This window comes from Equus przewalskii, chromosome 10, assembly GCF_037783145.1.
Source record: "Equus przewalskii isolate Varuska chromosome 10, EquPr2, whole genome shotgun sequence".
NCBI classification, from domain to species: domain Eukaryota; kingdom Metazoa; phylum Chordata; class Mammalia; order Perissodactyla; family Equidae; genus Equus; species Equus przewalskii.
The window spans coordinates 46005557-46030775 of record NC_091840.1 but is presented as its reverse complement, the minus strand read 5'-3'; the positions used below and the strand labels follow the sequence as shown (position 1 = coordinate 46030775).

Genomic DNA, 25219 nt, shown 5'->3' with positions numbered 1-25219 from the left:
TACCAGTCTTGGGAAAAGTACAAGTCCAGCAAGAGGTTACAATGAGACCCTATCCACGGCAGTGACAAAGTAAAGGAGAACGAAACTTGGGCTAGCGGACTGTCATTTTCACCATTAAACAAAAGAATATGTGCCTGGTATACTAGCCTGTCAGTTACAATTTCTCTTCAGCAGAGATCTGGGTCTGAGCTAACACTGACCCCTCACTCTGCACATGACAGCAGCAACAAAACTATCTACCAAATAAGCATATCACGTTGGATTTTTTTTAAAAAGTAAAACCAAAACAATGAACACAAAAATATGCATTACTGCTGTTCATTCTCATACTCAGACAAAATTATTTGAGTAAGTGAACCACAAGGCAGAGGGCACCATTGTACAGCTCAGTTTTGATCCTGCCCCTTCTTATTTAGATTTTCTTCTTTACTCTTTAAATCTGTTACGAAAAATAACTTTACTGAAAACTAAGGTAAATGAAGGTATAATTATGATATGACTTTACACTAACTGGGCTAAACTCCCAATTATGTTGTTTCAAGTTAATGATATACACATATATTAGTGACATTTAAAAAGCTGCATGGCCTAGTATAAGTCTGAGGTCAGCGACGTCTCCAGAGAGAGGGAGATTTTGCCTCAGTTTCTCGGTACAACTTGCAACTTTAAAACATTTTCTCCCTTTTCCTCTAATTTCAATATAAGCCTATAGTAATTGTAAGACATTTATTTAACTGTGAGATTCATTTAGAATATATTCCTATAAAAATTATTTTGCATACTTAAGAAAACCATAAGGAAAAGTCAGGTTGTACAAAAAGAAGGATAGCCAATGTAACTGTCATGTATTGAGAAGTTTGAAACATTTTCATTTTTTAAATGAAAAGCAAATTTTCACTATACAACCAGGAAGGCAAGAAAAGAGGGGGGATAAGGGAGGGATGATATCTGGTATATTCCTAGCTTCATACTCAGGAATATAGAAGAGGATTAGGTTATAGTCCCTTGCCTGCAAGAACTTGTAAATCTATCTGAGGAGCAAAACCAAAGTTACCAAAGTGTGTGAAACCAAATAAGAGAGAAGTGAGATTCAATGGAGGGATCTTTCTATAAATGCAAAATGTGAGTTGGGCTTTAAAGGAAAAAGAAAAAGTAGGCATTATAGGCAGGGGATTGGTGGGGAGAAAGGGAATGAGAATGGTAGACGATGGAGATCTCACTGCATATCTAATCAAATTCTTCAACATTCTTGATTTTAAAACATTCCTCAACAATGAAAAGGTCTTCATTAACATTAAAAAGATATCTCTTTATTAATATTTTAAAAAGAAATTTCTCAAACTTTCAACCAATAAATCTAACAGTTAATGGTCAAACACTAAAAATATTTGCCTTAAAGTCAAGAACAAGACAAGGATGCCTATAATCACTATTATTTAAAATTGTTCCAAAAACAATCCATCTAAATAAATAATATATATAAATATTAGAAAAGAGATTATGACAATGAGAGAAATGGCTGAAAAGACAGGACAGAAACAGATTATGAAGGACATGCAAGGCAAGAAAAAGAAACTTAATAAAAGTGACATTTTAAAAAGACCTACTTATCAGAAGTATACAGGCAGATTAGACAGGATGGCAACTAAATAAAGGAAGATCATCGTATAGTAAGTCAAGCCCTAAATAATAAAAGTGAAGATCCCTTAAAATCAGGTCATATTACTAATAACCATCCCCAGAATTACAGGACTAAAAATGGGTTCCATTTGTTGACAGAGCGTAGTTTTTACCCTACAGTGAATAGCAGGACAGTCAATAATCTACAATACTGCTAATAATGGATTTATATTTTTAGAATTGGTATGAGTCAAATCATTATATATGGTTGTCACTCCAGTGCTGCCTGATGAATCATTTACTTGTCCCTGGTCCCCGTTCCTCACTCTCAAATACCTAATTGCATTCTAGCCTTCGGCTGACCTCCAGCTTCACAGAGAAAATAGGAGCTACTCAGCATATAATTTTTTCAACTTCCTTATTGGTATTTGTGGCGCTACCTTCCTCTCTTCTACAATGTTTTTTCTTCTCTCTAATAAATCCTCTAGAATACGATACAAATCCTTCAAGTGAAACGAAATATGATATGGCACAATAAAAGGGCTTTGTATGAGTTCTACAGAAAGTTAACAATTTTAACCTTGATGACCATACCTTGATTATCTTTAAAGATGCCTACATTTCACACTTGTCAACAAATTTTGAAACATATTTTTTGAAATAATCGGCAATTTCATAATTTTGGTTCAAACTAAGAAATGAAGTATGTGTTTTTGCTTTGACAAATCTAACAACAAGAGAAAAATATCAGCACCCCTACAGTATAGGATGTCATTATTAGTTACCTGGAATAATCAGAATATGATGCATTTTACTGAATGAAATATTTCAGTTAAAATATTTTCTAAGAATAAAGAGATTAAATATAACACAAACCGAGAATACTTTAATCTTCCATTGAAGATTCAGAAGACCTTTTATAATCTTTTACCTCAAAGCACTAATTAGAAACAATAACCATTGTATGGGAAGTAACAATACAGGCAATACGGTTCATGATTATCAACCTTTCAAAGTTTAAAAAGAAGTAGAGGGTCTGGCCCCGTGGCCAAGTGGTTAAGTCAGCGGCTCCGCTGCAGGCGGCCCAGTGTTTCGTTGGTTCGAATCCTGGGTGCAGACACGCCACTGTTCAGCACACCACGCTGACGCAGCGTCCCACATGCCACAACTAGAAGGACCCACAACAAAGAAGATACAACTATGTACCAGGGGGCGTTGGGGAGAAAAAGGAAAAAAATGAAAAAATCTTAAAAAAAAAAAAAAAGAGTATGACCATTAAAAAAGAAAAGAAGTAGAACCTCAAAGCACAGACTAGATAAAAGTAATATATTAAGAATTTTATGTTTAAATATATAGGTACTTTTACAGTCAATGACAACATGTAGCTGTTTTTTATAAATATAAAAACTTGAAATTGAGAGGATATGAATTATAGTTACAGTCTCATTTCAGCCCCAGCATCTAATTCCTTCACGTATTTTGCTATTGTTGCCCAGGATTAAGACAATTCTAATGCACATAGATTAAGCAGTGCAAACAGTAACCAGATTTCAATAGCTCAACTTGCAGTCTCAGAATATTCTTCAAACAAACTGACTCAGATTCAAAAAGGAGTGGGAAATAACCTGTTTGAAAGCTGAATCACTAACAAGATCTAAACATTGTTCTCATTCCTTACCATAGATCCTAAAGCCAGACAAGCAATGTCCAAAAGTTTAAGCTCTAAAACTATTTGTAATAGGATACTGCCACGATGCCAGGCATTGTGCCCACTCTTGCCTTTACAACGGCTCACATGATGACAATATGCATATGTACCAGAGCCTTGTCTGGCATACAACTCAACTCCATGAACATGTGCTGCTGTCGCGTATTCTCATGTACAATTTTTTTTTTTTGAGGAAGACTAGCCCTGAGCTAACTACTGCCAGTCCTCCTCTTTTTTGCTGAGGAAGCCTGGCCCTGAGCTAATATCGTGCCCATCTTCCTCTACTTTGTATGTGGATGCCTACCACAGCATGGCGTGCCAAGCAGTGCCATGTCTGCACCCGGGATCCAAACCAGTGAACCCCGGGCCGCCAAGCAGTGGAACATGCGAACTTAACCACTGCGCCACTGGGCTGGACCCTCTCATGTACAATTTTAAATGTTAGTGCAGATCTTTACTTTTTTTAAAGGCCAGCACAGAACCACTTTCTAATCAATGCTAAGTATATACAATGTTCAAATATATGCACAGGAGAAATGTGAACACTTCAATTAACTGCAGAGGTTAGTTTTTTTAAAGTAAAACACAGCTTAAAAATATATTATAGTCATGAAAAGACATGGAGGAATCCTAAATGCATACTGCTAAGTGAAAGAAGTCATTCTGAAAAGGGTACATACCACCTGACTCCAACTTTCTGGAAATAGGAAAGCTATCGAGACAGTAAGAAAGATAGTGGTTGCCAGGGGTTCGGAGAGAGGGAGGGACGGACAAATAGGTGGAGCACAGGAGATTTTTAGGGCAGTGAAGCTGTTTATAGGTAAAGTAGGATTTAAGAAAGGGTAAAGAAAACTAACTTTACATGTGCTGGCCAGAATTTGCTAACAGAGATAAACAATAAATTATCCCACAAAGGCCTGAGATCACTGTAGGAAGGTCAGCTCACCTGAGGAGGACCTGAGAAGCAAAGAGGCAATGTACCCCAGGGGAAAGGACTGTATTAATATGGTAGAAAGGTGTTCTAAGACAGGACACTCAATTTCAAACTATTCCAGCTCAGTCATTCTTTCCCACAAACAGAACTGTCCTCAAAGATGTTTAGTAAGAAGGAAGGATAAAACATAGCATCCTTGCAAATTTTCTTAAGAAGAGAAGGGGAAGTAACAAAGTAAGTAAAAAGAGAGGAAAGTATGCTTTAGAGAGGAAGAATACCCCCAGGAAGCCGCAGAAAATTACAGATGAATACTCTATATTCTCAAAGAAATCTAAGGTAGTATAAAACAAAAAATTGATAAAAGTAAAAGGAATCCAAAAAGACATGATATAACTAAATATAATAAAAGAACATGTCCCTAAAATAAAGAACATCCAAAATCTAGCTTGGTGGACAAATAATTACGGACACCTAGGCAGAAAAGTAAGGAGAAACATCAGGCTGGCCTAAAACTTCTCCATTGCAACCCATAATGCCAGAGAATATAAATTATCTATAGTTTCTATGTTTTAAAGAAAATCCATTAAAATTTTATTTATTTTTTCTGAGGAAGATTAGCCTTGAGCTAACTACTGCCAATCCTCCTGTTTTTGCTGAGGAAGACTGGCCCTGAGCTAACATCCATGCCCATCTTCCTCTACTTTATATGTGGGACACCTACCACAGCATGGCTTTTGCCAAGTGGTGCCATGTGTCCGCACCCGGGATCCGAACTGGTGAACCCCGGGCCGCTGAAGCAGAATGTGCGCCCTTAACCGCTGCACTACTGGGCCAGCCCCCAAAATTTTACTTTTATCCACACAAAAATAAATACATTTGCCTTATAAATTACTGAAACAATACTGTCACAAATCTTGTTTGTTCCACTTTTATCCAATCTCATTCTTCTCTTCAGAGGCAACCACTGTTAAGTTTAGTATATATCCTTTCAGGACTTTAGCTGTGCATCTACACAGATAGAGGCACAAAAGAAATATATAGTTGTATGAGTAAGTGTTTAACATAAAGGTATCATAGCATCTTATTTAGCAACTTGATTACTTAACAGTAGATCTTAAAGCTCTTTCCATGTGGATATTCATAAACATACCACTTTTTTTTTCTAATATTTGTAGGAAAGTGGTATTTTCTTTTCTTTTAAAGACTTTATTTTTCCTTTTTCTCCCAAAGCCCCCTGGTACATAGTTGTGTATTTTCAGTTGTGGATCCTTCTAGTTGTGGCATGTGGGATGCTGCCTCAGCATGACTTGATGAGCAGTGCCATGTCCGCTCCCAGGATTTGAACTGGCGAAACCCTGGGCTGCCGAAGCAGAGCTCGAGAACTTAACCACTTGGCCACGGAGGCAGTCCCCATACCACATCTTTAACCTGCTATCCAGCAATCCCAAAAACGGATGTACCATATTTAACATATCCCTACTGAAGAATCAACGTTTTAGGTTGTTACCAGTTTCTTAGAACTAAAAACAATGCAACCAACATCCTTTTACATGGCTATCCCTAAAGAAATATTTGCAGATGTGCTAAAAAAAACTCTTTATAAAGAAAATTGTTAGATCAAATAACATATATTTTAAAAGATACTGTGAAATTGACCTTTAAAGAAATTATAACAACGTATACTCCCACCAGCAGCATCTGAAAGCACCCATTTCCCCACATCTTTGCTAGCAAAAGCTATTACCAGTATTTTTTCTTGGGGAACAAATTGTATCTTGTTTTGTTTACAGATGTTAAACATTACTGCAAATGTTTACTTGCCAATTTTTTATTTGTTTTGTTTGTGAATGGCCTTAGTACTACCTTTTCCTCATTTTTCTACTGGTTGTTTGTGATAAGTTTTATGAATTTTGAGGACTTCTTTATATGTTCTAAATGACATTCCTCTGCTACATGTGTCGCAAATATTTTCCCCAGCTGGTCACCTGTATTTTAATTTTGTTTAAGGTCTTTCTTCATACAGAAATTTTATATTTTGATATAGTCAAATATATCACTTTTTCTTTTGGTTTCCACATATGGTATCTTTAGGAAGTCCTTTCCTACGAAAAAGCTGTATTTTCTTCTACCACTTCTACATTGTTATTCTGTATGTGTTTAACATTTGGGTTTTTACTTCATGTGGATTCGACATTATCTTATTTTAGTATAACCCACTGTACTATTTGCTGAGCAGTACATCATTTCCCTAGTGCTGTGAAATGCCACCTTTATCATGCTAAATTTCCATAGATAAATGTGTCTGTCTCTGAACTTTGTTCTCCTAACCTATTTGCTTATTCCACAAATATTTTACTTACTACTTTTACAGTAACATTTGGAAACTGGTACAATTAGTTCCTCTCTCATTTATCTTTTAAAAGATTTTCTTAACTATTTTTCCCTATCTTTCTCTTCCAGATGAATTTTAGAATCAAGCTGGTCAAATTCATGAAAAATTCTGTTTGGATTTTATTTAATTTTATTAGTAATACGGGAGTTTTGACATCTTCCCATTGTTCATTTTCTTCACCAGAAACAGGGCAAAGAAATCTTTTCTACTACATTATCCAATAACAAAAACAATCTATTTTTGTATGCCATCTTGTTTCTGGCCACCACACTAAATCCAACAATTCTAACTGTTGATTCTATTGGATCAGCTATGTAGATATTATCATCTACAAATAAGTTTGGTCTCTTCCTTTCCAATAATTCTAATTCTTTTTGTTGCCTTACTGCATTGGCTAGAATCACAAAACTAAGTTTAAGTGGTCGCAGAAACATGGGAACTCTGAACTTGTTTTTGACTTTAATGGGAATGCACCTGATAGTCTATCATTTACTGTAAATTTCTGGCAGAGAGCCTTAATCAAGTTAAGAAAATACCCTATTCCTTATTTTCTAAGAAATTTTTAACAATCAGGAACAAGTATTAAAAACACTATTTCTATATCTTCTGGATTGATCATATGGTTTCTCTATTTATTAACATATAGTTAATAGTAATTACATTAATAGGTTTCTTAAAGTTGAAAAATCTTTGCATTCTTGGGATAAATCATACTTGCCCATGATTAACCTTTTTCATACGATAATGGATTCAACTATTATATTTATTATCTTCATATCTGGGTCCATATAAAAAATCAGCTTGTAATATTCTTTATTATTTTCTTCTTGTCTAGTGTTGCTATCAGGGTTATTCTAGCCTCATAAAAAGAACTTCTAAGTTTCCCCCTTCTTCTATGTTCTGGAAGAGACAATATACTCTGGGAAGTTACTGGTCCTTAAAGACTTGAGAGAATTAGAGTCTAGGCTTGAAAACCGTCTAGACTTGAAGTCTGTAACTGTAATGATCTATTAAATTTTTCTACTTCTTCTGAAGCAATTTTACCACATATATTTTCCTAGAAGATAACTCAAGTTATTTAGATTTTCAAAATTAACAGGATAGGACATCCTCGTAATTCTGAAAATCACCTTCTGAGTTCATTTTATGTTGTTTCTCTCATTACTATATTGTTCATTTGTGTCTTTTCTCTTTACTAATCAGTTTGGTCTATCTTATAGTCTTTCCTTCCCTCTGCGTCCTTTGGGTTTATTTTGTTGTTCTTATTCTTGAAGTGAATGTTCATTTCTCATCTTTGTTTTCTTAAGAGATTCATTAAAGACTAATTTTTTGTATGCTATGTTGGCTACATGGCACAGGGTTTTGTTTTGAGTATCCTCATTATTATTGATTTCTTCACTTTAAGTTTCATTTTGATCTCTTAACTCCACAGTCATTTAGAAGTGTATTTTCAAATGTCCACATGGATAGATTTCTCTTGGCTCTCCCTTTGCTATTAATTTTTATTTTTATTGCATTATGGTGAGCAAATGAGGTCTATGTGATTTTTGCGTTTTTGGAATTTGAGATTTTCTTTGCAGCCTAACGCATGGCAATTTTTTCCTTAATACTTATAACTGAGTGGGGAAAAAATGTGTAACCTAAAAATTATTCACCTTTCACTTGTCATTCATTTACAAGAGCAAGACAAAATTATTCCCTAAGCATGCAGAGACTCACGGAGGTCCACTTATGAGCCCATCTTGAAAAAGGTACATAATGACAAAATTCACTCAACTATAGAGTAATCAAAATAAGAACAGAAGAATGGTCCAAACTCATCAAATTGTAAACATTAAATATGGGCAGGTTGGGGCCGGCCCTGTGGCCCAGTGGTTAAGTTCGCGCGCTCCGCTTCAGGAGCCCAGGGGTTTCGCTGGTTCGGATCCTGGACACGGACATGGCCCCGCTTGTCAGGCTACGCTGAGGCAGCATCCCAAATGCCACAACTAGAAGGACTCACAACTAAAATATACAACTATGTACTGGGGGGATTTGGGGAGAATAAGCAGGAAAAAAAAGAAGATTGGCAACAGTTGTTAGCTCAGGTGCCAATCTTTAATAAAAAAAAAAATGTATGTGCAGGTCTTTGTATGTCAATTATACCTCAATACAGCAGTTAAAACAATATAAGAATGAGAAAGCTGTGGCACAAAAGAATTAGGGGTGAACATCAAACAGAGTGCAAATATTATCCACCAGGATAATGTAAAAATAACAGACTTTATCTTTCATAGGGGAAGATCAGTGAGTAAAAATTTGATAAAGAAATACAGGTCTAAGTTTATTCTGTTAAAAGCAGCTATTAGAGGGGCTGACACGGTGGTGCAGCGGTTAAGTGGCCTGAGGTTCACGGGTTTGGATCCCTGTCGTGGACCCAGCACAGCTCGTCAAGCCACACTGTGGTGGTGTCCCACATAGAACAGAGGAAGACTGGCACAGATGTTAGCTCAGTGACAATCTTACTCAAGCAAAAAGAGGAGGACTGACAACAGATGGCAGCTTAGGGCCAATCTTCCACACCAAAAAAAAAAAGTAGCTATTAGAGAGCCAGCCCTGGTGTCCTCATGGTTAAGTTCAGCAAGCTCTGCTTTGGCAGCCCAAGTTCAGTTCCTGGGCACAGATCTACACCACTCATCTATCAGTGGCCATGCTGTGGTGGTGGTTCACATTCCAAACAGAGGAAGACTGGCAACAGATGTTAGCTCAGGGCAAATCTTCCCCAGCAAAAATAAGTAAATAAATAAATAAATGAAAAAAAGATGTTCATGGGGGCCAACCTGGTGGCGTAACGGTTAAGTTTGTGCACTCCACTTCAGTGGTCCGGGGTTCACAGGTTCAGAACCCAGGCACGGACCTATGCACTGCTCATCAAACCATGCTGAGTGGCGTCCCACATACAAAAGGGAGGAAGACTTGCACAGATGTTACTTACTAAAAAATCTTACTCACTAAAAAAAAGGATGTTCATGTAATTTTTGTAAACACATGAAAACTATCTGAAAAGATTATAATTTATAGAGGTAAGCAGCCACCTCTGGAAAGTAGGACTGAGAAACTGGGGAGGGGGAGTTATGTTTACACGTTTTGACATATATTAATTCTGGTAATATAATTTTGTTTAATGAATAGTGAACTTAATAGAAAACTGGTTTCTGCCTCTATTACCAGTCATGAAACTAGATAATTTCAATTTCTCCCATCCTTAATTTATCTACAAATATATTTGTCATGTCCACATAAATGTTTTCATGCTATTATTCATGTTTGTATGCCCCACAGTAGTAAGAACATAGAAGGCAGGCAATACACATTTGCTGAGTTGAATCACATTTAGGAGAACCGCTCAAATTATCTATTTCAAGCACATCAAAATTCATTTTATTTCTACCCCAAAAATAACTCAAAGAATTTTATAGGCTAACTGCTATCCAACCTATGAGAAATGCTAAAATGTTACACAGGCCAACTGAGGTGCCAAACCTTATCTTACTTGTAAGAGGTATATAAAGATTTGTTTCTTCCTATCATAGTAAATATATATTCATAATATTTTCAAAAATAGGAGGAAAAGCAAAAAGATTCATTTGATTTCCTTACTAAAAACTAGAAGATATTAAATCTACTTCTCAAATTACATTTAGATCTTTAAGACAAGTTTTCTTTACCTGATGAGTACTTTTAAGTCAATTCTTATCTCAAATTCTCTACAAATTTAGCCACCTGAAATTAGGTCCTTCCCTTCTCAATTGATTTTTATCCAAATTAAAAACTCTACTTTTGGTCAGAATGTTTAAATAGTCATCCTGATTATGAGGTATAAGCATGACTTGCAGTCAGCTCACATAAGGCATCTAGGAAAAAAAGATCTGAAATGACTGAGAAGCAAGAATAATTAAAAACCTGACATACCTTCAATAATACAAAAGTACCTATACAGAGTTATTAATTATAGTATTATTTATAATTATGAAATAGTGGAAACTACCTAAATGTTCAAATATGGGAGAATGGTTGAAGAAACTATGGTACATACACAGTAGAGTACTATCAGACTGTTTAAAACAAATGAGGAGGATTTCTATGAACTGATGTGTAGTGAGTACCAGGAGATGTTAAGTAAAAAAAAGCGAAGTGCAAAAGAGCACACATAAGATGCTACCTTTTAAGAATGAAGAAACAAGAAAACATACATCTCTCTCTCCTATCTTTATAAAACGATGAGGTTGGTTCTTACAAGGGATAAGGGAAGGTAACTTAACAGAAAGGGTTCAGAAGAGAGTAACACTTCTGAATATACATTTTTCTACAGATGACGTTCTACATATTCAAAATATTAAATTAACAAAGATGGATGGGGAGAAAAACACAGAAAACTGAAAACCTAGAATAGATGAACCGACTGTATTTCAAATGAATAATATAACCACATAAAGAGAGAGAGAGAGAGAAACAAAACAAAACTAATCCAAGTAACTTACAAACACATTATCTGATTATATACTCTCAGTCTTGGGCAGAGTAGATCTGCACACAAATTCTGAACCCTTTCCACGAGGTCTGTTTCTTGTAGTGGTGTGATGATAACAATTCTGACACTATTTGAGAAGTACTATAGGATTGAGCAAATGAGTCAATGTGTTGACATTATTGTTGGGAGTCAGAGTTCTCACTACAGAAGAAGGGAGACACAAATATGGCATCAAGGAAGACAAGACAGAACCTTGTTGGAACAGACTGAAATCAGAAGGGTCGGTGTAGCTTAAAGATTTCTAAAATAAGTGTGTGTACATGTGTATGTATACATATCAGTGGTTCGCAACTTGGGGAGATTTTGCCCCCACAAGAGGACAGTGGCAATGTCTGGAAACATTTTTGGTTGTGGCATCTAGTGCATAGAGGCTACAAATGTTGCTACACAACCAACAGTGTACAGGACAGCTACCCCAGCAAAGAATTATTCAGCCCAAATTGTCAACAGTGCCAAGAGTTGAGAAACTTTACAGATATCTGTACAAGGGTGTCTGTATATGTGTTTATACATACATGTGTTTCCTATTTCTGTCTACGTAAAAGGCCTAAGAGCAAAGACACTCTAGTAGCAGTAAGTACTAGATATAGTGCCCATATCTTGGTGTCTAATATCATCCCCCACTAAGAGGAACCTGGGCTTCCTGGAACAATGGCTGATTCCAGGGTTAAGGAAGGATAGGTACGTAAGAAGCTTGGAACATCTTGTTATGCTAGAAAGTAAAGAAGTGCTCACAAAAAATGATAGGGGCATATATAACAGCCAACTGAAGAGGCTCCTAGGGGACAACCTGGGACAATTCAAGCACCAAAGCAGTTAAGAACAGTAATGAATGATAAACTACCAAAAGTATGAAAACCCATGAGTTCATATCAATACAGAGAAGACAAAAATAAAAAGGAGGAAAAGAGGTCCCTTAAATACAATAAAATGCTGAGTGCTGACTAATAAATGTAGAATGAGTGGTGGTGTTAGAAGATCACTTTGCAACAAGTGAGTAAAAGAATGGTTCAGGCAAGAATTATCAATGTATATTAAATCTAGAGGAGGAAAACTAATTTGAAATAAGAATGTTTGCATGGTCAAAGTTATCTCCCCACTTATTTGCTGAAAAAGAAATAACAGTAACCATATAGTGGGGAAATCAGGCATCTGGACTGAGGGATCAAAATGAACATCATCGAGAGACAGATGGATATTATGTGTCTCTAGATACGATATCCTGAGAAAAACACAAAATTACTTATGTGGTATTCTGGCCAAGAATGCATAACCTGAATCTAACCAAGAAGAAACACTGAACAAATGCAAAAATGAAGAACACTCTATTACTTGAACAAATGCAAAAATGAAGAACACTCTATTACTTAAAAAAAAACATAAACCTATTCTTCAAAAATATTAATGTCATAAAAGACAAAAGAAATGCTGAAGAAATGTTCCAGATTAAATGAGACTAAAAAGATATGACAACTAAATATAATACCTAATCCTGAACTGCACGGTGTATCAGAGAGGGAAAAAAAAGGTTGCAAAGGACATTACTGGTTCAACTGACAAAAATGGAGTACGTAAGGTAGATTAAATAAAAATATTGTGTGAATGTTAAATTTACTGAAATTGCTAAGTGTACTGCAGTTTTATAGAAGAATATCCTTATTCTTAGGAACTGCACACTGAAGTATCTGGGGAAAAAGCTTCCTGATGTATGCAACTTACTCTCAAATGGCTTAGGAAAAAATATTGTACTGCACACACGCACACAGCTATAAAGTGCAGATGGTACAAAATGTTAACGATGAGTGAATTTAACTAAAATGTATGTAACTGTCTTCGTACTAATTTTACAACTTTTCTATAAATTTGAAATTGTTTCCAAATAAATAATTTTTAAAAGGGTACAGGAAATTGTTTTTAAAAAATCTAGAACATGAAGTTAAATTTTTTCCCTTGTATTCTTCACCTACAAAAATAGAATGCTATAAAATATGGGACACTGTAAGATACTATAAAATAGCAGTGGTCAAATCATTTCATGCTTCACTCATTAATGCATCTGCATTAACTATTATGTTAGCCACCTCATAAAGTTCAAATCCTATAATAGCCATTGGACGATAAAAGATAATACAATAAGGCAAAGGAAAGGCATTAGCAATAACAACAAAAAAACTTTCATTTTTCTAATACATGGATTCCAGAAAAAAAAACTGAGAAGAGCTTTGAAGCACCTATCTTCCTATTGAACATAATATATTTAAGACAAGGTTAGGATAAAACTTATCCCAACTAACTTACTTATTTGTTCTGCTTTAAACTTACACACAATAAAGTCACAAGGGTAGATAACGCTATGTCAAGGTAAGACTCAGTTTTAAAGTCAAATTAACTGCCTAAACCAATATCTGAACACTCATAACAACAGTTTTAATCCTAGAATACATCTCCCAAAGGAGTATTTTAATTTACTACCTCGTCATTTAAGAAAGTTTTTAAAAAAACACAAAACAGAGAAACTTACAGTTCATCTCGTTGTCTCTGGGACAGCACCATTTTGGCTGTAATATCAAGCTTATCTGATATAGTGGTATGTCCCTCCTTTGGGAAATCAAAAAGCTTTGCGATCCCTGGATTTATAATTAAATAAGCCACTAAGTGGCTTCCACGCAGGGGAAAATGATTCTTTTACAAGTGAATCCAATCAGTAACCAGGAGATACTCAACAAGTAAGGTTCATTCCACCTAAGAAGAAAGAGAGAGAGAAAATATTATTTCTTTCACTTAGAATTTAAATTATTTCTAAATTACTATATGCAGTTTACACTTTCAAAGATGAGGTTTACTGTGATGCTCATAAGAATATTAGATGTTTTCAACCCATCATGAAAATCAATGCCAAAATATATAGTATTTTATGTATTTAAAATTATCTTTAATAGTTTACTGAGCCAAAACAGCACTATTTTTAAATTTACCCACTCACAACCACGTCACCTGCCAGATATATTGACACCAATTTTATTAAATTTCAAATATTAACATGTAACTTCTCCAGAAAACTACATAATTTTCGCTTAAAGACAAAAAATCAAATTTTCTAATTTACAAAAAAGGTATAATCTGAAAAAGTATGACAGTTAAGGATTTTTATAAACTGTTCACAAACCAAAAGGTGTGAATCATAAATGAAGTACCTTTCAAGATTGAATATTAGTCACCAATAATCTTAGAATAGCTGATATTATTTATAATGTAAATAAACTATTTAGAAATCTCATGCCCTCTTAATCATGCATTTAATCAAGAAACAATATTTCAATTTATTTTATATCTTTTAGAAGCATGTGTTGTTTTTGTTTTATTGTTTTTTAAAGATTTTATTTTTCCTGTTTCTCCCCAAAGCCCCCCGGTACATAGATGCGTATTTTTAGTTGTGGGTCCTTCCAGTTGTGGCATGTGGGATGCCGCATCAGCATGACCTGATGAGTGGTGCCATACCCACGCCCAGGATCCGAACTGGCAAAACCCTGGGCCGTCAAAGCAGAGCCCGCGAACCTATCCACTAGGCCACGGGGCCAGCCCCAGAAGCATGTGTTTTTAAAAAAATAAAAAACAGAATGGATTATTCTACATTCTATATGTTCACAGAATAATTTTCTAACCTAGTTTTAGGATAATATTAATATTTCAGAGCTCTTTCTTTACACTTGCAACACTATAAAATCTATTTCTATACAATATCTAAAAAGTATTGTGATCAGCTCGATGAGAGTAAATGGAGATAAAAGCAAAAAAAAATCAGAATTGTTTCTTAAAGAATTATTCTTCAAATCTCCCATTTTACAAAAAAGTTTACTTTGTCTTATCACATGGTACAAAAACAGATAGACAGAATTTTCACTGTATTTTAAAATATATCTGAGGCAGTCAGTCTTAAAACGCAGACTACTGGTACATAAAAAATTCAGTTGGAAGGGACATTTCAAAGAAATAGGAAATCATCTTCCAAATGAAATGAAATTAACATCTAATGAAAGGCCCGTGGGACCACCTATCAAGAGACACATCATTGACAGAGGAAACAAAGGCCATTACTTGCGTACCCTCCCTTTTCATGCCATCCCAGGCACCAGGAATGCAGTGGTGAATAAGCCACTCAAGGAGGCAAAATCAGAGAGTAAACCCTGGTTTTAAACACGAGCTCTGAGTCAAAAAGTAAGCGCTCAGGTGTTCACAACGGCAGCTGCTAATTTCAGTGGAGATCCTTCTCCATTGAGCAATTCCAGTAAATACAATCAGGGATTTATTTTACGATCTTTAATTCTTCTGACCTGGAACCCAGCTAGCTCAAAATGATAACTGAAAGCCATCACTCCACTACATCTAAATTCAGAGAAATATGACTAATGTCAGTAATAAATGCTAGTGTATTTAGAACCAAACAAAATGGACAATCCAGAAAACCATCCCTCTTTGGTATTTAACAACTGCTAATTGTTTAAGCCTCACTTGTCTAAGTACTTGTCACCAAGCCAAAGCATGTAAAGACTCACACTCTGACAAAGGTCACAGTAGGGTAAGTAAGGATTATCTGATAGTGGTGACTCTCTGAACTGTCTATAGGTGTCTATTATCTGGGACGATGGTAATCCAGACAGAGAATTAATCACATAAATCAAAGTGAAAAATGGATATGGTAAAAATCCATGTTTTAATCAGGAAAGAACTCCACTACATTATATACATTATCAGGTCCAATTTAATTATGGAGAGATTGCCTCTAGCCAAAAAAGCAAATCAATGTACAAGAAATACAATAGTACTAGAATACTAGGATAACGATAAAACCAAGACACAAACATTGACTGTATAATGATGTACCACACAAATTATTCAGTCAACAAACACACACAAAACACTTACTACGTGCCAGGCACCAGCTTAAATGAGGGAAAAGACTTGGTCTTTACACTCAAGAAGTTACAGTCTACTGGAAGAGCCATCGAGAAACAGGCAATTAAAACACTGTGAAAAGTGTGACAAGTATTACCACATAGTGGATAAGATGACTCAGGAGGAAGCTGAGGAGGGAGGTAGGGGCTAGATGACAAGACAAGCTCAGTTCCTTACAATTTACCCTAGGGGCAATGGAGAGCCGTTAGATAAGTTTTTTAGAAAAATCACTCTCAATTTTATAGTGCAGAAAGACTGGAACCGAAGAGATCAGATAGGAGGCTTGCAGTAACGAAGGTGATAGATGATGGGGATCTATACTAGTATAGCAGCAGTAAATGAAGAGAATTGGATGGATTTAAGTTATTTACCAGGCAAATCTTACAGGGCTAGTGACCAGATGTGGACAGCAAGAAGGTAAGCAAGAAAGGTGAGTCAAGAATAACTTCCAGAGATTTCTGGCTTAGAATTAACTTGAACAGGAAACTCTTCTGTGTGAGGGGAGAAGAGGAGTTAAGCACGATTCATTCCATTTTAGATATGTTGATTCTAAGGTGCCTGTGAGATTTGCTAGTAGGAAGCTGTACGAACAAGTCAGCTCTGAACAGAACCAACCTACAAAAAAAAAGCTTTGGCACTTAACAGCTTAGAGATGGTATAATTGAAGCCATGAGAATGGATCAGATGATCCATGGAGAACATGTAGAACAAGATGAGCAGAGAGCCTAGGCTAGAGCAGGCAGAGCAACACCAACACTGAAAAGGGTACAATCAAGGCTAAGAGGAAGCAGTTAAAGAAGTAAAAGTAAAAACAGGAGAGAGTTTGCCACAGAGGCCCAGGGAGTATTTCAAGGAGAGGCAATCAACAGTATCCAAAGTTATCCAACTACCAAGCAAAATAAGGTCTGAAATGGGTCTGCTCTGTTCAGTATAGAGCTCTGATAACCTTGATGAGACCAGTTTCAGTAAACTGGTAAGGACATGGTTTAACATGATGGAAATCATATTTAAATGGGCTGATGAGTACAAGAAGATGAAGTAAAGACAATATCATAAATAAATATCTTAAAAATTGATGGAAATGTTGAAAAGCGGTCTTCTTCCTGGTTGTTTTTCTCAACGAAGTGAGATGTTTCTTAATGGTGGAGAAAGAAAAGACACCGGAGAAATGAAGAAAGGAATACAGAATTTTAATACCACCATTTTCATCCCATAACTACCCAAAAGCAAACAACCAACCAACCAGACATGACGTATACCCTTGAAAGAATAAAACTACACCATCTATAAAGTATTCTTGCCACAAAATCAATCTGAATCTGTTCAAGTCTCTGGCTCCAATGACCAATTTGCAAGAAGTATAGAGGACAGAGGAATAAGTTAAAGACACCATGGCAATGTGACCAGCAAAATCCAGACTGTGAAAAGTGCTATAAAGTAAATGACCTAGTTTCTTCAAATAAATTCTACAGAAAGAAAGAAAAAGAGTTGGAAAGGGAAACGTACAGACTAAAAGAGATAAGTAACACACCAACCAATTACAATTTATAGACTATATTTATTATTTAGATCTGGATTCAAAAAAATTGTAAAATAAACAATTGTTCGTAAAATAAACCAACAAACAAACAATTGGGGAAATTGGAACATTTTCTGGATGTTTGATGGTATTAAAGAATAACTGAATTTTTCAAGAGTGATAATAGCACTGTGGTTATTTTTAAAAGTCTTTTAGCAATATACAATGAAAATTTATCAGTAAAATATCATCTCTGGGATGTGCTTCAAAAAATTTAGGGTGGAGTGGATAGGGAGAGATATATGAAACAAGATTAGCCTTGGGTTTATAGCTGTTCTAGCTGGGTAACGGGTACACGAGGGGTCATTACACTACTCTCTAATTTTGTTTATGGGTCTGATATTTTCCATAGTAAAAAGTCTTTTTTAAAAATCAAAAGAGGGAAATACTCAATGGAACAAGGGCCTAAGAGAGGAGGAAGAGAAAGGAACGAAAACCACATGTAAAACTCTTACACATAAAGATTACCCCTTCCACTGTGTTAGAAAAAAAGGAGAAAAAGATGCAATTATGTTTTTCTATTTCAGGAAAATAGGAAGTGAGGTCATGAGCTGAGGAGGGGGAGCAAGGAAGAAGACATTAAGAGGCTTAAAATTGCTGCTATGAAAAGTGAGAACAAAGAAATGGTATAAGAAGCACATTTTTTATTTAGTTTTTTATTTTTGCTTAGGAGGATCCACCTTGAGCAAACATCTGTGCCAATCTTCCTCATCTTTTAGTATGTGGACCGCCAGCACAGCATGGCTGCTAACAGAGTGGTGTAGGTCCATGCACAGGAACCGAACCAAGGGTGCTGAACTTAACCATTAGGCCACCAGTGTTGGCCCAGGAAGGACGTTTTTTAGATTGGAGACTGAATTTTTAGTGGTGCCAGTCTACAAAGACATAATTTTTCTTCAGCAAGTATGTACACTCTGGCTGCAGACACAATAAGTCATACATTTAGAGATCTAGGGTTGGGTTGAGAGTTTGCAAGGCGTGTGTGTTGAATGCATGATGAGGAGAGTTGAAATAATGGATCAAAGAGCCTAAAATGCACTGTGCAGAATGTGAAAACAAGGAAAGGCAAATAGAGAGTAGAGGGATCAAGAAGAAAGCAGAGATCACTATGCCCTGTGAGAACCTTGAAGGGTTGTAGTCAGAGAGTGGGATAATTAAGACTTCCTAATTTGTTAACTATTATTAATGGTATGTTATTATTAATCATATACTAATAATGTTTTTATTACAACTCAGTATTGACGATACATGGTAAAGAGAGACAATGGGTATGATGAGCACTAGATGCAGATTAAGAAAGAAGATGTGGATTCAAATCTGTCATCAACTCTGTAAGCCTGAGCAATTCATCTAACTTTCCTGGGAAGTACTAACATCTAAGGTTCCTTTTAATTGAAATTAATCCATCCTCTATCAATTTCCTACCTTTAAACTTTCCTACCTTTAATACACATATTTTTGCTATCAGAAAGCACAAGGATGTGATTGAGCTATCATACTTCAGAATATAACATAACATTCTTTCCAGTTACCTTTTAGCTTAAAATCTTAACATACAATTGTAAAATATCCCATGACAACAGAAATAAGCGGTTCTCCAATGAAGCAAGAGAGAGTATTTTGCAATAAACAATCTGTATTTATAACCAACAGTACAAATAAATCAGGCAACCACCTGGTGGAGGAGTTCCAAATCTTTTTTGGGGGTCACTGGATTCCTTTGAGAACATGAGGAAAGCCAAGATCTCTTCTCTCAAAGAAGCACATATGAAGATAAAGAAAATATTACATGCATTTTAAGGGGGTTCACAAATCTTCCCAAGTCAACGTAACAAATGAGATGACTTATTTTTGAAATGTATTTTGGCAGTACTTGAATAATCCCCCCTAAGCTTCTTGTATATATTACATATCTCAAAGAAGAGTCTGGTTTATTGATTTGCATGTCAATATCCAGACATTCTTAGAGATCAGATTTTGTTGCCTAAGCACTAGAGACAGAGACTTCAGCATGCTTTTTGGAACAAAGAATTCTTTTTTTTGAAGAAGATGATTAGCCCTGAGCTAACATCTGCTGCCAATCCTCCTCTTTTTGCTGTGGAAGACTGGCCCTGAGCTAACATCCGTGCCCATCTTCCTCTACTTTATATGTGGGATGCCTACCACAGCATGGCTTGCCGAGCGGTGCCATGTCCACACTTGGGATCCGAACCGGTGAACCCTGGGCCGCAGAAGCGGAACGTGCACACTTAACCGCTGCACCACCAGGCCAGCCCCAGAGCAAAGAATTCTTAATCATTCTATATTCTAATACCATATCCAGTTATCTGCTACACCAATGCAGCTCTCCTAGACAACAATGTCTATTGCTTGGGTAAGCACCTCATCATAGAAAGAAAAAAGGGAAAAGTAAAAAAGAAATCAAAAAGGAAATAATGGGGCATTAAAGAATAATCTTATAAATCAGAATTGTGAGTAAATTAATTTAAATTCTTCTCATTTTAAGTTTCAATGTGTTAACATAGGTTTCACACTTATCAAAACAGCCTTTATAAAATATTATTTCATTAAAAATCTATTTCGTACATTGGTCCTTGCCAACTAGGAGTTTATGAAAGAGGGGGAAATAATACAGAAAATAAAGAATGTGTCTGAGGGAAAACACAAAATAATTATATGCTAATAATAGGGGAGTATTAACACAAAAAGTGGAAATCATCAGATTTATTTTATTAGATGCAGGATAAGAGTTTAAGAGAGCCACTAAAAACTTACACAGTAATTGATTACCAATGGTTCCTGCTCTGATGAAACCGTCACTCAAAAGTGCTTTATTTAAAGAGGGTCAGCAGATTATCCACCTTGTTGAATAGCACATATTATAGCTCACAGGCCTAATCCAAATAATATTTTCCAGATACAGCAATGAGGCAAGGTAGAAGCTACTGTCAATCAAGAATTATTGAGTACCTTTCAGACTAGTTTTCAAGAGTTAAATAAAATCTGTTGTTTCCCAATAAACTACATGCTTCATGATACTCTACAAATCATCAGGTTTTTAGAACACTAGTTCAAAAAAGCAGAATTTTTCTCAAAGTCGCTAATGGGACATAAGATATTTTACTAATCTGTATGACCATTCATATTACAGATACAGCCCTCTTGATGTTTCCAACTATTTTTACCATTTTATCCAATTATCTTTACATAGGTTTTGTACACAATAATCCATTAAAGAAAAAAGCTAATCTTTTTTAAAAGGTGGTAAAAAAGAATGAAAAAGTATTTAGCCATAATTTAATGAATTAAGATTTCAATTTTAGAGAACTGGAAGCTACTTTCTTAGTTATGCTGGCTATACATGATGTTTTAAAAGATCTGGACCAAGGTTTAAAGAGCAAAGATAACCAGCATGCAACAAAAAAGAGACAGAAAATTTGTTTATTCACATCACGTTATAATGTTCCTACCTAATAACCTGTTTTTTAGATCAAACCGAAATATCGTAAGAGAATACTGAGGTAGAATATAGTAAAGTCACAAAAAAGTTAAAGAGAACTAGAAATTTTATATTTACAATCTGTACATTTCCATTCTAAGGTGAATGTGATAGTTCCAAGAATATTCCGAATGCAAGCAAGGTACAACAATATCATACTTTAGGCTTACACAATCAACTCAGCAAACGCTTGGTGAACCTCACCTAAAATTTCAAGCTACAAGGAACAAAATTTAATCAAAATTACTTCCTTTTTAATGACCTAAAAATCAGGTGGAATTTATCAAGTAATAGTTATGAAAACATGGGATGGGGGCAAAATTCAGGATTCCAGTTCTATAACTTGAAAGCTGTGTTCTCACAGCCTAAACCTCAGTTTCCTCATTAAGCCTGAGTTTACTCAACTATAAAATGGACTTAAATATGAAATTTACCTCACAGGGTTTAGTGAAGATTAAATAGGGTAATAATGTAAACCAATTCTATAAACAAAGGAGTACCATACGTGTTAGCTACTGCTATCAGTTCTGAACTTTAAATACATTTTCAAAATCCCAGCTAAAGCACAATGAACACCAACAACAAACCTGGGACATGACTTGTTACACAAGTCCCTGATATTGGCTTAATGTGTGACACGTTTTTCATAAAGTGTAGTGAAGAATGTGCATAATCTCCTGGGTAGTATAACCTCACTGATATTCTGCAAATTTTAAGAAACGAAAACTGAAGCAATCATCTCCCAAAGCATGGTCTTGCCCTCTGGAAAAGAAATGTTTTTTCACTTCTGCTGTCTTCTCTGTCCCTCACCATCCCCAATTTGCTTGCACCATCCAAATCATTCTGATTTCTGTATAACTAACACCACAGAACACATACATGTGTGTTTTGATTTGCACAGTCCTCATGATGTAAGGGTAAAAGAAGGAACAACTCTCATCATTCAATAAATAACGGAGGGTATTTTGAGTGTGCCTGCAAATTCTTCATCACTTCATCAGATGATGCCAGGTTACAGGTTTCTCTAAGTTCTCAATATTTGACTTTGACTGTTATTTTGGGCAAAAGCAACAGTTTAAAACTGCATCATTAATGCTATACTGCAATGCAGTCAAATAATGAAAAAAATAAGTAAATTTACCAATGAAGTCAATGCAGTGCATATTCTGAAAAATACCCCAGTCTACAGTTTAAATCTGTGAGGTTATATAGGACGATAAAGTACCCAAGAGTAACTTCATTTCCTTAAATCAATCTTTGTGATATCCTCACTTTCCCATCTACAGAAATAACCTTCTAGAATCTCAAGACTGTTTTCTAATAAAAATAAAGATTAACCAAAATATTGTTCTGCAGTATCTTGTGTTCTGTGTGAGCAATTAAATATGAGAAAAGTGGGCTGGCCCGGTGGCGCAGTGGTTAAGTGCGCACGTTCTCCTTCGGCGGCCTGGGGTTCGCCGGTTTGGATCCCGGGTGCAGACATGACCGCTTGGCAAGCCATGCTGTGGTAGGCATCCCATGTATAAAGTAGAGGAAGACGGGGAAGGATGTTAGCTCAGGGCCAGGCTTCCTCAACAAAAAAGAAGAGGATTGGCAGTAGTTAGCTCAGGGCTAATCTTCCTCCAAAAAAAAGAGAAAAGTTAGATTTTTCCCATCCCCCCAATTTGAAAATGTTAGATCACTGAAAGTTTTTAATCAAACACTGAGGCTTTAATGTCTACTTGTTCTTATTCTGCTTCAACTTGGAGGCCCATGATTCATTGGGATCTGCTGTTGACAGTCAATAACAAAAGCGAAAGACCAGGTTGGTTCATCATTGAAGGATGGACTGAGCTCAGGCACAGTTCACCGAAAAGTAAAAAAATTCTTCTAACAGCCACACTGTTTTCTCATTTTTCTATTCATTACAGCTAACTACTGTATCTCATTTTACAAAACTTAAATCACTCATCCAAAATTTACATATAAAAATATTTTGCATTTTTTCAATTAGCCTTGCCAAAGATTAAGACATCACTTTTTCACTGAGAATTATTCCTACCAATCTCAAGTCTAGTAACTCTAATGTTAAACTAATATTGAAGGCAAGTGCTGCAAATAGATGCTCCATAGCTTTAAACTATTATCTCAAGAAACAAAGTAGAAATAGTTATTGGGCTTTGAAATGAAACAGACTTAGATTTAAGTAACATAATCTAAGTCCTATCTAGGTGTCCATTTTGGGGAGGAGGATTTTTATTTTTATTGAGGTCATATTGGTTTATAACATTATGTAATTTCAGGTATACATTATTAGGTATCACTTTCTGTATAGATTGCATTGTGCTCACCACCAGTAGTCTGGATTTTATCTGTCACCATACATATGTGCCCCTTTACCCTTCCACCCAGCCCCCAACCCCTTCCCTTCTCTTTATCCATGTGTTTGTTTATCTTCCACATATGAATGAAATCATAAGGTGTTTATCTTTCTCAGTCTGGCTTATTTCACTTAGCATAATACCCTTGAGGTCCAGGCATGTTGTTGCAAGTGGGATGATTTTGTCTTTTTTTATGGCTGAGTAGTATTCTATTGTATACATATATCACATCATCTTTACTCATTTACATGTCCGTTTTTTAAAATCAGTCATTTTTGCCTTTATCTTCTGCCTTTCACTAGAAGACTAGAATCATATTATGAGATGGTTTCTACTATATCCCCTGTGACGGTTAATTTTATGTGTCAACTTGGCTAGGCCTCAGTACTCAGATCAAACACTACTTTAGATGTTGTCATGAAAGTATTTTTTTAGATGTGATTAACACTTAAAATCAATAGACTTTGAGTAAAGCACATTACCCTCCATAATGTGGGTGGGCTTCATTCAATCAGTTGAAGGCCTTAAGAGAAAAGACTTACACATCCCCCCAGGAAGAGGGAATTTTTCCAAGCAGACTGCCTTTGGACTTGAGCTGCAACATCAACTCTTCCCTGGGTCTCCAGCCAGCCAGCCTACTCTGCAAAGTTTGGACTTGTCAACCTTCACAATCATGTGAGCCAAATCCTTAAAATCTCTTCCTACTCTCTCTCTAGAGAGGTTGACTGAGGGTCACTTTTTTCTTCTAAATATATAAATACATTCTCTTGATTTGTTTCTCTGGAGAACCCTAATATACCCCCAAATCCTTTACAAACATTAATCAGGACACATCATTATTCCCATGGCATACCCATCAAACACGTGCTAGATATAATCTTCATCCCAGCAGTGTTCACTTGTTGATGGATGCTCAAAGACTGCTTCCTCATTGATTAAAAAAAGTTTCCCCCTCTTCTTTGACTTAAGGCATGAAGCCATTTGGAACACCCGAAAGTTCCAAAGAAACTGAATTCTGACTTGCTTAGATTTTGTTGCATGTGTCTTTCTAGTGCTTTTTATCTCAAACCAGCTATTCTGTATGATACAACTGCGAATGCCAATACACACTATAAACAGTGGACAGGAATGGGAAAAAAAGACAAACTTTTCATTTTAATATGATTTTAAAGACTGTGGGTCACTTCTTTCTTTTAAATTTACTCTATTATCAAAATACGCAAATAAAAACAAGAGGAAAAGATCTACTATTTATATGGTTATTTTACAGACACACAGCCTGGAAAGAATAATGACAAAACACAATGGTTCTGGAATGTAAACTATTCCTCCTAAAAATGTCGGGTTTTCTATCAATTGTGTTCTACCTTTCTAACCATTATTTCAAGATTCACTGGGATTCTATGATGCCAAATGAGTATGTTATAAAAATGAAGAATACTAAATTACACTACTCGCTCTATAAAGTAACATCCAACTTGAACTCTACTATTCTATTAACTGAGTGACGTCAAAAGAGAAAGTGAATTCACCAAAGTGATGCTGCTGACTTCTGTGAGTTTACATAAATATAGGCAATGATTCTTTAGGTTGAAAAATACCTC

The 25219-nt window shown here is 35.7% G+C and overlaps 1 protein-coding gene across 7 annotated transcripts in view; it reads right to left on the bottom strand.

Moving 5' to 3' along the window:
* PAFAH1B1 (platelet activating factor acetylhydrolase 1b regulatory subunit 1) overlaps positions 1 to 25219 on the bottom strand; it is a 77760-nt gene that overhangs the window by 26217 nt on the left and 26324 nt on the right. For all 7 annotated transcript variants that reach the window (XM_070562946.1, XM_070562948.1, XM_070562949.1 and 4 more), the window contains one exon: positions 13746 to 13966. In XM_070562946.1, coding sequence (XP_070419047.1) covers positions 13746 to 13777 — 32 coding nt within the window. In that variant the 5' untranslated portion in view covers positions 13778 to 13966. The remainder of the gene's footprint in view (positions 1 to 13745; positions 13967 to 25219) is intronic.